Genomic DNA, 16,453 nt, shown 5'->3' with positions numbered 1-16,453 from the left:
TCATGCAGTAGAGCATTTGTGAGGTCACACACTGATGTTGGACCAAAAGGCCTGGCTCACAATCTCCGTTCCAGTTCATCCCAAAGGTGTTGGATGGGGTTGAGGTCAGGGCTCTGTGTGGGCCAGTCAAGTTCTTCCACACCAAACTCATCCAACCATGTCTTTATGGAGCTTTGCTTTGTGCACTGGGGCACAGTCATGCTGGAATAGAAAAGGGCCTTCAACAAACTGTTGCCACAAAGTTGGAAGCATAGCATTGTCCAAAATGTCTTGGTGTGCTGAAGCATTAAGATTTCCCTTCAAACCCTGAGGAACAGCCCCATGAAGAGGTGTGTCTGGATACTTTTGTCCATATACGGTACATACATACACACACAACCACACACACACACACACACACACACACACACACACACACACATCCATTTCTCACTTTGTTACCCCCCTCCTCCCCCTCTCTGGTCCGTCCTCTATCCTGGTGACATTTAGGCTCGTATATAAACCACAATGCAGACCGTCAGACACAGAAGATTCCTGCAGTGCAATACTGAAGTACTGTAAGCTGTCTGCCTACCTGTCTGCCTGCCTGTCGTACCGATCCAGGGAACTGTCTGACCTCACAGCATCATGCTTACCAGGTATGTCCATCATTTCTGTGTCTTCAGTCTGTGATGTTGAAGACAGGATTGAAATCTGATGTGTCCTCAGGGAAACAGCAGTGGATGAATGAAGGAGTTTTTACATCAGCTTTGGTGTTTGTGTCATCTACTGAGTCTGAGTGTGTGTGTGTGTGTGTGTGTGTGTGAGAGAGAGAGAGAGAGAGAGAGTTGAGTCATTCTGATTCAGATTCAGGATTCAGAGGTCAAAGGTCTGCAGACTTCTCTGTGTGACTGGGGGTCTTTTTTAATGAACTGAAATTCACATGTCTGTCTGGTGGAATTTGTATCTGATGATTTGTGAAATCAGTCCAAAAGAAATTCATTTGAATCCAGTTTCAGACACATTTCTAAATGAAACCATGAAAACAATAATCAGACATGTGACATCAGCAGCAGGTTATGATGTGTTGATTGCTGATTGGCTGAATCATTAAATCAGCTGACAACTTGTGAACACATTCAGAGATCAAAGCTGCAAGCTTTATAACAAATGTTTGATTATCAAATCGAACATCTGATTGGTCACATTTAAACCGGCTCATACAGCTGTTTCCTTTCAGAGTGTGCGTTGTTCTGGTTTCAGTCATATTCATCAGACCAACATGGTGAATCAGTTTGTGTCAGTCCTGGACCTCAGTCCTCAGCTCTGTAACTCTGTACACCCATCAGTCCAAAGTGCTATTAGCCCTCCCTGCAGGCCGCACACTTCATCACAGCCACAACATGAACAAACCCTGATGATGTATTTACTCTTGAAGTGTTAATTCAGTCAGAAGTGTGGCTGAAGAGTCACAGTGAGAATATAATAAGCAGCTGCTGCTGTGTGTTCAGTCTGACTTCTGTACGGTGGCCCTGCGAGGACACAAAGGTTCTCAGACTGAAGGATGTGTTCATTGCAGGAACGTTGTTCTTCTGTTCTCTCTGTTCGTCCTGCTGGTGGAGGGAGACCTGGACTCCAACGGTGAGATTCAGATTAAAACTCCTCTGACTGATTTCAGTTCTGATTGATCATCACTTTAAAACTTGACTGAGAGGAAATTAGATGAGGTTTGATTGACAGGTAAAGTCACTGATGTAACAGTGATTAATAAAAAGTTTTGTGTTTGCAGTTGCTGGAGTACAAGCCATATCAACTGGTAAATCACCTGTCTGTCTCTCATCACTCATAGATAGACTAGACATGTTTGTATTTCTCTGTGTCTTACCTGTCTCACCTGTCGATCCTCCCTGTCAGACAAAGACTCCACGTCTGATGAAGCCCCTACAGGTGAGCCACAAACTTCCCACTTTAATAGCCTCACAGATTCAACTCTTAAGAAAATCACTATCCTTTTGTTGAAATGCTTAGATGCTGATTATCAAAGTGATATTTTTTGTGGTTAAATTAGAAATAAAGTTTATGTCAGTATCTAAAACATACTCACAGATCTTTAACTTGTATCTGAATCTGATTGGTCAGGAAGTTCTGTCACTTTGCATTTTATTGTAACTGTGTGTATTGTTTTTGACTAACAGCGTGATAGACGCCTGAAAACTAAACACAGATATACACAGTTGTATATCATCTGCATATTGACGTATCTGACATGATAATGAATTATTGTTTTCACATTTATACAAGCTCCCTGCAGGTATAAGTAAAATATATCAGGACCCAGTATGGCTCCCTGAAGAACTCCAGTCCACATCGTGTGTCTGTTATGCAAAGTTCAGATAAACAAAAACTGTTATCACACATGAACAGAGTGAGTCGGTAATAAATCAGTGATACACGACACACAGGTATTTATCACGTCTGCTAATTAAAATGTGTTAACATCAATATAAAACACATAATATATCCAGTATGTAAGCCAACTGTTTACTGAGACAGTTGACAAACAGGGTGCAGCTTAGTTACTGTTGAGTTTATTCAGTTAAAGGACATCCTGACTGAACTGAGTCATTATTGTTGTTTTATTGTTTCAGAGAGTATGAACGCCGTCTCTCCTGATCAGCCCGGTAAGACTTCAGATCTGAAACTCTGCTGTTAGCTTCACCTGGCTGAACTCTGCAGAGAAATATCGAACATAAAAATCTAATTTACGTGTTTCCAATAATAAGTTAGGCTATCAGACACTGACAAGTTGCTTTGGTTCGTCCAGAAAGCTGATGATGTGTTAATATTGTGTAATCAGTGAAATCAAAAATGAAACTTTATTGTCTATAAAACTTTCAAGAGTGGGTCAGTTGACTAAAACAAATCACACGTTGGATTCAGAGTCATGATGAATGTCAAGGATCAATAAAATGACATTCAACAGTCACAGTAGCAACACATGTCTGAAATAAAGACTTCATGTGCACTGGTTAGCCCAGAGGAACTGGAACCAGTTGGACCAGTAAAGCTGCTCCATATGAGACCATGATTTCATGCATCGAGAAAATCTCAAATATAATCAAAACATTTTTAAAAGTTAAAACACAGACGGGTTAATGACCAACAACATCCTGCAACACAAACCCACATTTCGCCATTGAATGTGTATTTTCCACTGAGGTTTCCTTCCTGTGTTATGCTTCCATCTGGTGGTTGAATCTGATAAATCATCGTTTCCTTCAGAAAATCACAAACATTAAATGTCCCCATAAACCACAACCGCGTGACAGTAAACCAGTATGAACCAGGACCCTGAAACATGAGGACCATTAACACTGGGCTGCAGTTCAGTCCTGTGAAAACATACACGATGATGAAACTTATGTTAGTATAGTTTCATATTTGCTTCTGAATGTAGAATGAAGTCTGGTGAACATTTACAGCATTAATACACATGTGGTTGTCTTTTGTCAATGATATTTGTAAATGATTTTTTTTAATCGATTGATTCCAGATGAATCCCACTATTATGGAGGAGGACCTTCAGGTAGGAACAGGATGATGATGATGATGATGATGATGATGATGACGTTTCTGTCAAAATTAATAAACTGAGCAAAGAAGCTGAACATCATATTCAAATTCAGTTATTCCCTGATATCAGATCATCGCAGCATATCACAGCTGTACAGTTTCTGTCAGTTGGCTGATCACATGATGCTGTCACTCACCTGTTCACCTGTTCACCATGTGAGTGATGTGGTAATGATGATAATGGAATAACAGTAGTAAAATGTGTTTCAGATACCAGCAGCTCCAGCTCAGAGACTGCAGACAGTAAGAAGACAAGCCACACACACACACACACACACACACACACATCATATGTACATCCAGTCATTCTTCTTGTAACTTTGTAATATTTTTCTTTTATTTCTAACTCTGCTCAGCCAGTCTATCTGGTAAATGTCCACTCTTCATCCATTCATTTGTTTCTGATCATCCAATCATTTGATTTTAATGTTGTTGTTTTCATAGCTCCAGCAGCCAATCAGGTGACAGCTCCTGGTACGTCCTGTTTTCTTCTTCTAAGTATGTATCTCTGTTGAACTCTTTAACATTTCTACAAATGATTCTGCTCTTTGACTGGTTGATTTCAGAACCTGCAGCTGCTGTGAACAGTGTGGAGGAAGAAGACGGTGAGACAGAAACAAACTGTACAAAATTACAAGAAACTGTACAATTAATTACAGTACACCGAAAGCTACATAACTACATGATGCACATCACACAGTGTCACAAACACATCCAGTTCAACAGTTACCAGCTGTGTTGATGCACTCCTACCCTTCACATTATATTGTTCATATTTCACACTGACTTGTTTCCTACACACTGGTTTTTAAGTCCTTAAATAAATAAATGTTTCCAGGTTTAGGAGTGTCCATTTAAAACCTCTAATTTTGGCAATTAGACTTAAGAAAGTTGCTGTTTAAATATTCTTTTCTTATTGACTGTTCTTTAATTTTAGTTAATTTTAATTTTATTGTTTTAGCTAAACTCAAGTGTTCATTTATGGCTTTAGAGAATTATTTTCTTCTCCAGTTTAATGAAATATCCATAAACTGAGCATATTATCAGAGATATCATCACAAAATTGAAATGAGCCAGTAAACAGATAACCAAGGTTTCCCTGGACAGTGAAGAAAATCAATGATAATCACTTAATAAATTGAATGAAATAAACTAATAACTACAAAAAAAAAGGTTTTTTTCTTGAATTGTTTGGGTTTTTTTACGTCCTTGCATACCTTGTATCACAGTGTAGCAGCAAACCAGTGTCCACACAGCATTATCAGGGCCTACGATGTGGCTTACAAGAGCTAACAGGCTAATTCTTGCAGCACCTGTGGATACTACTTAAGAGCCAGGACTTATGTGATTGGCTGATAGCTGGGAGGGTGGTGACATTACCACAGTTGGAAAATTTTAAATAAAATCATTTTTTAGAAAAGCAGATTTAAAAGAAAGAAGAAGAAGGAAAGTGAAGAAGATTTCATAAAAAGAGTTGCTTTTTGATTATTTCTTAATATTTTGTATTAATGTCTTACAGAAGACGAGCGCTCCGATTCTGAAGAAGAAGAGCAGAAAAAGTTCAGTTCTCGCTCAGCCAAACCTCAGAGCCCAGCTTTCCCACCACAAATCTCCACCCATGTAAACCAAAGCCCCGCCCACCTACCTCAGAGCCCTGCCCTCCCCCCTCAACCAATCATTCCTCAACCCAAAGCTCTGATGAGGAACCGAGCATCCAAGAGACGATCCAGGACCAACCGGCGTCAGATATAAGACAGATGGACAGATACAACACATGCAGTCACACATACAGTAACTCACGCATGTATGTAGATAGAAAAACACATGGAGATGAGAGACCACAGGCAGCCACGCATGTGAAAAATACATACACAAACACATAGCAGGTTCGTGTTCACCTTCAGTCAGAAAAAATAAAGCTTAACTCTGCAGACACATGGTGCCATCTGACCGGCTGTTTAACTGTACATCACTCCTTTAACAGAACAAAATAGATCACATCTTCAGGAGGTGAAAGTCATTTTATCTGGAAACTGTCATGACTTTATTCTCTGAACTGTTCATAAAACAGGTTCAGTGAGGGAATTTGAGAAATAAACTGAAATGTCTTGTGACTCAATGTTTGGCCTGATTTATTTATTATTTTCAGTCAGGTTATTCTCAGTCTGTCAGGCAGGAGCCACTTTGGCCCCTGATGTGTTACTGATGGCCAGCCAGACTCGTTTCACTGATGTTCTGGACAGTCAGCTGTCTGTGATGATGACTGAGAGCTGAGCGTCGCACAGCTGGTCCTGCAGGGGGCGCTGCCTCAGTGCCCACAGTGAGGAAGAAGGAAACAACTGTCTGATAAAAGGTCTGAGAAGTTTCCCTTCCTGAGACACACTCACTGTTTCTCTTGTGAACATCAACACTTTGCATAACGCACCAGCTCAGAGATAAGAAAACCTGAAGACAAGACAAGACAGCTTTATTTGTACGGCCCATTTTTACAAGCAGTTTGTCTCAAAGGGCTTAACGTAACATCAGCAACATCCTCTGCCCTTCGACCCTCACATCGACTGAGGAAAAACTCCCAGAAGAACCTTTAACAGGAAACACTGGGAGAAAGCTCAGGGTGAGCAGCAGAGGGGGGATCCCTCACCCAGGACGGGCAGGGAACCAGTCAACAACATGACAACAACATTACTAAAAAGACAAGTAAAACAAAATCTCAACTCATAACAATTTTCAATTTTCATGTCATTCATGAAGAACAATTTCAGCCTGAACATGCTGTTAGTGCTGCTCTTAGGATGAAATATGCAGAAGAACATCAGTTTAAATGTCAGGAGCACTCAATTCAATTCGTCACAACACTGTCCAATGAGAGCAGGTTTGGACCAAACTCTGTACACATTTACTGATATCCTGTCTGAGAGACTGCAGTGTTTGCGGTCATGTAGTTTGTGAATTCAGCTGCTCTCACTGATGAAGGCTTTTTAATTGCTTCCTCAGCTCTGTGAGAGTGAGCCTGATGTGTTCACATGAAGAAACCCTTCAGTGCTTTTTCCTTGTGTGGTTCAGGGAATTCCAGTTTCCTCCTGTTGTTTGTTTGTCAGGTGTTTTACTTCCTGCTGAGCTTTTATTCAGCCATCGCCAGTCAGAAGGCTGGTGCTTTGATTCCGGCCTCCTCTGCTCTGCGTGAACCATGAAGCTCTTTGGATAGAAAACGCTGCGATGAGCTGATCCACACCTCGCATGACGCCTCCTCCATCAGTGTGCCAATGTGTGTGAGTGGGTGAACGCTTCATGTGTGGTTATGTGCTCTGATCAGTAATCAGTGAGCATCTCGAGGGCCGCATGGTGGACACAGGAAGTGACCCTGAACTCTTCACACAGTGTCCAAAACGTGAAAATTCAAAGATCATTCAAGATTCCAAGATCAGACGGTACGGGACTCTGACGCGGACTCTGACGCGGACTCTGACGCGGACTCTGACACGGACTCTGTGAGTCGTGTTGCAGATCTCACTTCCATGTAAAGCTGCTGGTTTTTGTCCACACTGGGACATTAGGAGTACTTGGTTTTTGTTGATTTCACTGCTCTGCCTGTTTTGTCTCGGAGCCTCTTGCTTTAGTGAAATTACTCCCTGATGCCCAAACACTCGGACCTTTCCGTGTATTTTTAATCGGTTGTTTGAGAGAAGTCACTTTATGTTTTTAGTATCCTTGACTCTCTGTGGAGGGTCTGATTTACTTCTGTCCTCATAGATCAGCTGCTGGTTCCAGACTTCAGTCAGCGTCATGTTGAATAGTTGCGGGGTCCGTTCTTGTAATGTAATACAGTTATTCATTCACACCTACAAACAGTTTAAAGTGACCAGTCTGCATGTCTCTGGACTGTGGGAGGAGGCTGGAGGAAACCACACAAACATAAGGCAGACAAACGGGATCGAACCCAGAACCTTCCAGCTAATAAGTCCGAGGTCTGCAGGCTTATGTTCACATGATAAAAGCAGCACGAGCGCCACTGGGTCTGACTGTCAGCGTTCAGACCAGATCAGAACCATCACTGTACTGCTTCTTGATCTGGCCATGATCTCATAGGGGGTGGAAGAACGGGTCCCCGTCTTAGTCGTCAACTACATTTGTCCTCAGAGCTGAACAGAAGATGTGCAGCATGTCCCGTGTCTGTTCTGGGTGTGGATGTCTCAGCAGAACATATCATTATCTGTTCTGTCTTCGGTACCTGTGTGTACATTCAGGTCCCCACACTCAGGTATGCTGCCTTGCCCCTGTGTTGTCTCTGTCTCCGTCTCTGCCCCTAGTCCTGCTTCAGTCAGTCTGAGGGTTTATTTGAAACTGGTCTGGAATCTGATCTATCAGGTTTGAGTGTTTAAAATAAATGCAAGAGAGGCTCTTCCTGAAAATTGAGTTTGTTGACGGTGCTCTTTGGAATGAGAAAACTGTCTTTCTGAGACTTTAAATTATTTTCCTGTTATGTCAGAGCAGCAGGCCTTCATTAACTCCCTGATGAAGGCTTGTGAGTTTCTGAAGATGAGTCTAATACTGGAAACTGAACATGTTTACTCACTTACTGTCTCTCTCTCTCCTCTCTCTCTCCCTGAGGAGACACTGTGAGACACTTTGACTTCATGTAATGAACTGGACCTGTCAGCCTCTGACTGATTGACAGCCCTGTTATTGGGTGGTTTCAATCATCACTTTGTCATTAGAGAACATCACCATCAACCCCCCTGTCAGTCCGATATGTTCAGTATTTTAACAAGTAAGACTAGAGAATAATTACACATTAAATATGTATTCAAGTAACAGCGTGTTTTCACACGTGTGAAGGCCATGTGACATTCAGAGTACAGATTATTTTCAGTGGCTTTCACTGCCACCAAATTCCATTCAAAAAGCAGCCCGTTTTACCTGAAGTTCACAAGCTGTGACAGTAGTGACTTCAGTGTGAATGTGAAGCTGTGTTGTGTGTCATTAATGACTCGTTTGTCATTTGTAGATTTGTAGATTCAACTTTGGCCTGAGTCGTGGAGTTTATTTAATGACCAGCTTCCTTCTCAAAAAGCCTCTGTGTTCCTGGTAAAAATCACCCAACCAGTTCTGCTCTGAATGAGAACAACATAGCAGACATAACACACACTCACAAAGTGAGTTTTTTTTTTTTTACATTTCCTGGTATTAAGCGTGTCCATGTGGTTAGCCACCGTGGTTGCTTTTAACTTCTTACTTTATTTCAGACTGTGTTGGTAAATGCAAATGTTTACCCTTAACTAAAGAAACCTTTTAAACAATTCTGTGCAACAGCAGTAATTAAGTTCTTCAGCGAATGCGTCAGACTTAAGGAAAGACTCAGGTATCACTGTGGTGTGAATCTGGTCATCTGGTCTTTTCTGACTTCAGTGTGTTTGAACTGGATTAAACAGCGTTACAGCGTAGTAGACAGACAGGTATATCAAAGGTGGAGGAGGTGGAGGAGGAGGAGGAGGTGGAGGAGGAGGAGGAGGAGGAGGAGGAGGAGGAGGAGGTGGAGGAGGAGGAGGAGGGGAGTCGGAGTATAAAAGGCTGCTTCTCTCTTTAAGCAGAGTTCAGAAAGAAAGTTTGAACACAGTGAAGTTTGTTTCCTGTCGGCCTCCTGACCAACATGCTCCAACGGTGAGTTTATTCTTTTATTCTTCTTTCCGGTCGCTAACCTGTCGAGGTTTGATCAGACTTGTGCACATCCTCAGCTATGATGCCAAACCAAACTTTGTGAACATTTGGTGGAGATTTTAATGAAATGTGATGAGATTGTGATTACTGTGACATCACGAATCCTGTGATGAGGTCACAATCTGACAGCTCACATGTTTTTACTTCTTTCGGTCAGATTTTATTCCTCGGTTGTGATCTGTAAAGCTACATTTTGAGAACAACTGAACTGAGACCTGCTGAGGATTTTTACGTTGCCTCTCTGCTGCTGACAGTGTCAGAGTTCAGTTTTGGTGCTTACCTCGATTTAAATCCAGCAGAAGGACTTGAGCGTCACCGGACTCTCGTCGTGAAGCTTAGAGCTGATGTCTCTCTGAACCGGTTTCCTCTTGCAGCTCATTGTTTCTCTCTTTACATCGGAAAAGAAAAGAGACTCTGTCCTTTTGCCCTCTTTGTGGAGGAAAACACTGAGGCATTTAACCCTTTCACTGAACGCACCTAACGCTCGTCTCTTCACGTTCTCCGCTCTTACTGTGGGCCAGTGGAAACTTTAATCGTCCGCTGCGATCCGGGCGCACGTCTTTAAATGTATTGATGATGCTGAATAATGTGTTAATATTGTTATTCTGTGGTTCATGTGGTCAACGAGGGCTTTGACAGAGTGGAAAGTTTTGGTGCTTCACAGTGAAGGAAAACAACATGCAAACACACTGCAGTCAAATCCACCCGTTCACTTTGCATTGAGAACTTTCTAATGTGTGTGTGTGTGTGTGTGCGTATGTGTGTGTGTGTGTGTGTGTGTGCGTGCGTACGTGTGTGTGTGCGTACGTGTGTGTGTGCGTGTGTGTGTGCGTACGTGTGTGTGTGTGTGCGTACGTGTGTGTGTGTGTGTGTGTGTGTGTGTGTGCGTATGTGTGTGTGTGCGTACGTGTGTGTGTGTGCGTACGTGTGTGTGTGTGCGTACGTGTGTGTGTGTGTGCGTGTGCGTACGTGTGTGTGTGTGCGTACGTGTGTGTGTGCGTGTGTGTGCGTGTGTGTTACAGGTGTGTTGTACTGCTGCTCGTTGCGCTTGCTGCTGTTTCTCTCTCAGCTCCACTCTCAGGTGAGCTATGACATCATCATTAATGAATCATGTTATTATTACTAATGATCAATATGATCACTTCATGTTCAGTATTCACTTTAAACACTTCACTTGACTGACAATCATTTGAATTACTTTATCTTTCAGCAAACACTAAAAATCATTCAGTAATCAATAACTTTTATCATTAATGAATTTATGATGGCTAAGTGTTCGGCGCTGAAGTCTTTTTAAATTTAGTGTTAGAAAGATTTATTTAAACTTTTCATTATATAAATACAAATAAAATTGCATGATAATTAATGATTTATCTTAAATCACAAAATAATAATCAATCTGTAGAAAATTCTTCTTATTTATATGATTGTACCATTATATGATTTTTATTTATATTATTTGATTTTGATGATTTGATTGATAACAAAAAATATTTGCTATAAATCACACATGGAAGATGTAAGATTGGTAATGAGTTTAATAATGTCTTTAACTGAACTAATCATTATGAACCAATAATAATAAGACATATTTTATATTTTTTTTTATATTATTTTTTTATACATATTTTATATTATTACAGTTATTGTTTTTGATAATTTGAGTATTCATAAAGATAATTGATTAATACTTTTATGGCATGTAACAGTTGTTATACATTATATTATGAGCCACTTTATAATATGTAAAAAGTATATTTATGATTATATAAAAATATTACACTAATTATTATCCATCACTTTGTAATTGTTAGCTAAAGTACACAGCCAGTATATAAACTACACAAAGAGTCTACTTTTTGTAATGTAAAGGATAGAAAAAGGTACAAATATTGTGGTCAGTTTAAAGTAAAATGTGGAGGCAAGATGTAACATGAAAATGTAAAGAAGGTTTATTAATTAAGTGATTCATTTCTAACAATAAAAATAATGAACAGCTCATGTTTTCTATGTAATTGATATATTAAAATTAATGTTTACATCATATACATTATAAAGATGTAATGAGAAATGAAGACATCTGTCTGTCTGTTGTTTCTGTCTCCCTGACTGTCTGTCTGTTTGTCTTGTAGATGGAAAAGCAGCTGACGGTAAATGACAAAGTTTGCTTGTCTGTCCACCTGCCTGTCTATCTGCCTGCCTGTCTATCTGTCTGATTTTAAAAGATGCTAAATCTGATCACCTGGTTCAGATGAAGTTTTGACCTTTCATCATAAATCATACACACAAAGCAGCCAGTCAGACTGCATGGTGTGACGTGCTGTTAGCGCCCCTTACTGGCTGCAGTGTTCATTACAGCCACAGTGTGAATAAACATCAGCCTGATCATTTGATAAACCCTTTGTTTCTGTTTCTGAAATAGTTTCACTCAACTTGATTATTTTGAGCATCATAAACGTTTATTAAATGAAAGTTTGTTTATTCCTGCTGTTTCAGAGAGAAGTGTGCCACTGCTAAGTCACCTCAATGGTAACACACACACACACACACAGAGAGAGAGAGAGAGAGAGTCATGTTTCACTTTTGGGATCATTACATAGACTTCACGTCACTACAGTCACTGCACTAACCATCATGACACATTCTGTCAGCAGACCTCCTCTGGGTCAGGATTTATCAGGAGGACAGCAGCTTGACTCCACACAGTCTCACTGTATGAACCCCGGCTCACAAATAATCAGTGAAATTAAGCTGCTGGGCCTCGTGCATATTTAATTGCAATGTCCACTGATGTCCATTAAATGCTTAAATGAAATAAATAATGACTTGATAGCTTGATACACCAAACAGGATGTGACTCCATTTGTGCCATCAACACACACACACTGGTCACATTGGGATGAGTAAATAATCATATGAACGTAGATATATGTCCCCCCACACACACTACAACACACATAAATAGTAACGCACAGTAACACACACAGGCAGAGTAAACACACACATTAACACACACTGATAGTTTATATGTGTCATTGTTTATTTTGTTGTTTGTTGTTGTTGTAGGAGAAGAAACCAAAGATGGGCTTGTGACTTCAATGCCAGGTACACAGTGTACACACACTACATATTATACACACACTACACAGTGTACACAGAGTAACTGTAGGCGTAATATGGAAACGAGACACATTGTACTAAACGTCCATTTGTGTCTACAGAGTCTGCTGGCATCAGAGACTCTGCTGAACAAACAGAAGGTAAACGATCTGTTCACCTGTCTAATTGATCACCTGTCTGTTCACCTGTTTGTTTACTTATTCTATTATTATATTTACCTGTCTGTTTCAGCTCCCACAGCATCAGATGAGGTGTCTGATCCACCAGGTTGGTTTGTGTTAATAAACCCTCTGTGGTTAATTCAGTTAATTCGGTTATCATTCAGTTTGATCTCAGACTGAAGAACAAATTCAGATTAGTTTGATTTGTTTTCATGTGAGAGGACCTTCAGAGTGATATACAAGCATCTGTCTGTAACCCTGTCTGCCTGTCTGTCTCTCTGTCTGACCACAGACTCACCATGCTGATAGTTACTTGACACATGACAACAATTCATTGATGAGTTTGCGATCTCTTTAATCCTCAGACACAGAGGACTCTCTATCTGAAGAAGAAAGTGACAGCAACAGTGACATGAAATCAAATGACATGATCAATGATGCTGAATCTGAAGCTGACTCTGAATCTGAAGCTGAATCTGAATCTGAAGCTGACTCTGAATCTGAATCTGAATCTGAATCTGAATCTGAATCTGACTCTGAATCTGAATCTGAATCTGAATCTGAATCTGAATCTGAAGCTGACTCTGACTCTGAATCTGAATCTGAATCCGAAGCTGACTCTGAATCTGAAGCTGCAGCTGCAGCTGAAGCTGAAGCTGAAGCTGACTCTGACTCTGACTCTGACTCTGACTCTGACTCTGAATCTGAATCGGAATCGGAATCGGAATCTGAATCTGAATCTTTGGAGGAGGACAAGGCAGCAACTGAAGAGCCACTGAAGGAGGATGTGGTGATGGAAGAGGGTATGGCGACCTCAGAGGAGGAAGACAGCGAAGAGAACGATGATGACCTGATTGAGGGTGAACAAGATGTCGAGAATGAAGACAGTGAGACAAGTGAAAACGATGACGATCTGATTGAGGGTCAACAGGATGTCGAGAATGAAGACAGTGAGACAACTGAGACTGACAGTGAAAGTGAAGATGAGTCTGACAGCAGTGACACACAAGAGGTCATCAGTGAGGAAGACAAAATGGAGCAAAGCCTTGAAAGCCCAGATGATGAGGAGGCTCAGGAGCAGAGTTTAGAAACTCTCAACTCCACTGAAGGTAAACTGGGACTGATGAGTTCAAACTAGTGACTAACTGGATGTGAGCAGTGGTTCATGGGCATTTTGTGTTTATGTACACTTTATTTTTATAAAAGTAGAACTCAAGAATTAAGAGGCCAAAAGGTCTTTGCAAGTTTCAGAAAAATGCAGAGATCAGGTTGAACAAAGTGAGCAGCATGGTGGTGCAGTGGTTAGCAAGAAGGTTCTGGGTTTCACATTTATTTACTGCGGGTACTTCGGGTTCCTCCCACACTGACTGTAAAGGTTAAGCAGAGATAGATACTGATAATAATGGAGGATTGATGGAGGAGATTTGTATTCAGTATCAAAATATTTGAATTTGAAAAGCCCAGACTTCACATACAAGAACCAAGGTCAGATCAAGATGAGAACTCAAAGGACAACATAAAGAATTAAGCCATCAAGATAAATTAATTTACAGGTCAACATGATGGATTCAGAGGTGTCGCTGAAAGATTATTTCAATTCATTTATATAGCGCCAGTTCACAAGAAAAGTGATCTCATGACACTTTCCAAATAGAGCAGTTTGAGACCAAATTCTTTAATTTAGTCTTTAACACAGAGAGCCAATATTCCCCCATGAGCAAACACCTGGAGCCAGGGGAGAGGAAAACCTGCCTTTTAGCAGGCAGAAACCTCAGAGCAGACCCGAGAGGTAGAGGGAGTGGATGGGTGATGATAACAATGACATGTACAGTGAGGTCAGGAAGGTAAGGTCAAGAATTCAAGATCAAAATTTAGAATTTTAAATTTTCAGATTTGTTACAAAGTTCAGGTGTTAAAATAAGGCATCAAGACATCCTGAACCCGGGGTTACGTCACTGTGCAATGTTAATGAGTTGTCACTTGTTTCTGGGTGCAGCAACACCTGCTGACCAACAGGGCCAACAGGACCAGCCAGACCAGTCTGATGACTCTGCCACCACAAAGGGTAAAGACTACACACAACCGTGGCATCACATCACCTCACAGCCAATCACAGTTTATATTCACTCATAGCTTAAAATCCATTTGATGCTGCAGCATAAATGCAAAAAGGCAAAATGATCTCATGGGATGGATGCTCAAACAGCCATTTTTAAAAACGTGTCCTTTTATGCTGTCCACATTTGGCAAGAAAGGATGAAGTCAGTTACAATAAAAAAAGTCTACTTGGGCAGTTTATGAAAAGATTGTAGTTTGGCTTAAAATAACTTTATGTTTGTGATGTAATTTGAAATAGATGATTGATTCTTGGTTTTGGTCTCCTGTGTTTAAATCATCCACCAGTCCTACCTCCTCTACGTGCAGACTCTTTATACTTTGACATGCGTCATGTTTTCTCTATGACCTTAGCAACTAATGAAATAATAATAATAATGAGATAACACAGTATAAAGACACAATAATTAAACAGTTCATGATTTTATGTACCAGACTAAGTGAAACTGGATGTTTTAAAATGTCCGTTGTCCTCTTTCAGCCATGAATTAGACGCTCTGCACTGTGGAAGTTCAGCGACTCCAGGTATCAGCCCACACCACGTCTGTACTAACGGAAACCATTTGATCAGAGATGATTCAGGCTCCAGTCTAGCTGCTTTGTTGTAACCAGTTAGTTTCACATTAAAGTCTTTGTTGTTGCACTAAAACGGACTGGTAACTCTGTGCTGCATTCAGGTGAAATGGGAACAATAGACACTGTGTATGGGTGACAGACTGAGACCTACAGCAGGTCTTTATTAAAGACAATAACTTGATGTCACATGGGGTTTGGGAGTTGACACATTTTTTCAGACTGACAAAGATGATTGATCGATCAGTTCTGTTGTACTTGACACTTGTTAACACCAACCAACCAACAAACACAACATAAACAACAACGAGATCATCAGCTGAGTGTTTCTGTGTTTCCTTTCCACAGTGGAATACACTTGCCATGACAACAACAACAACAGCAACAAGCTAAACTTCAACCTTCAGCTTCCTGTTCAAACACCAATCAGATTTATTTGTCACATGTAATCAAATAAGGTACAATCCCAGGAAGTGTTTCGCTCCTTGGCTCGTCCCTGATTGGTTGTCTCCACTTTCGTCAAACTCTGGCTGCTTTCCACCATTTGACTGTCTGCATCTCTTAATCTGTCTCAGTCTCTGCCTGTCTGTCTGCCTTCAGTCTTCTCTGTGTTCACCAGTGTACATACAGTCATCACTCATCAGCTGCTGATCTGAGGTCTGCTCTGTGTTCACGCAGTCATCGTTTACTGTACAAACTTTAGTGAAGGAGGAACGATTGTCTGTCCACAGAGGAACTGCTATTAAAGTTTGAACTGTCAAAAACTTCAATCATTGAGTCGCAGAGTCTTTTGATCGAGTGTGTGCATGTGTTTTGTCTTACCTTCACTGTAAGTCACAGCTTTTTGCACCAGCTGGGATGAAGGCTGGATACCTGTGCAGGATGTTGTAAAGTGGTTCAGTCTTTGTTTAGAAAAACGATAAATCAGATCAGACCAGGTTTTATCATCAGATGCAGTCCAGCTTCCAGAATGAGTCCGACAGGTAGATAGACAAAATAAAGATAAATCTAACGATAAACTATAAAAGACTCTCACAAACAGATCAAATAAAGCAGAAACCTGCTGTTTCACCTGTTTTGTCATTTTTTTCATCTGTTGTTTTATTCAAAATGCTGCTACGCTGATGATACACTGGTGTATCTATCAGTAAAGAGTA

General features: G+C 40.7%; 1 protein-coding gene across 1 annotated transcript; it reads left to right on the top strand.

The window, feature by feature from the left end:
* The first annotated feature begins 13,192 nt into the window (after positions 1 to 13,192).
* On the top strand, positions 13,193 to 16,066 carry LOC124074376 (dentin sialophosphoprotein-like). The gene is made up of 4 exons (XM_046417244.1): positions 13,193 to 13,717; positions 14,605 to 14,673; positions 15,205 to 15,248; positions 15,645 to 16,066. The coding sequence occupies exons 1-3, from the start codon at positions 13,402 to 13,404 to the stop codon at positions 15,213 to 15,215; spliced, it is 396 nt and encodes a 131-aa protein (XP_046273200.1). The 5' UTR covers positions 13,193 to 13,401; the 3' UTR covers positions 15,216 to 15,248; positions 15,645 to 16,066.
* Positions 16,067 to 16,453: the final 387 nt, after the last annotated feature.

This window comes from Scatophagus argus, chromosome 17, assembly GCF_020382885.2.
Source record: "Scatophagus argus isolate fScaArg1 chromosome 17, fScaArg1.pri, whole genome shotgun sequence".
Taxonomy (NCBI): Eukaryota; Metazoa; Chordata; class Actinopteri; family Scatophagidae; genus Scatophagus; species Scatophagus argus.
Note: the sequence above shows the minus strand (reverse complement) of the source record. Positions and strands in the feature narration are given on the sequence as shown.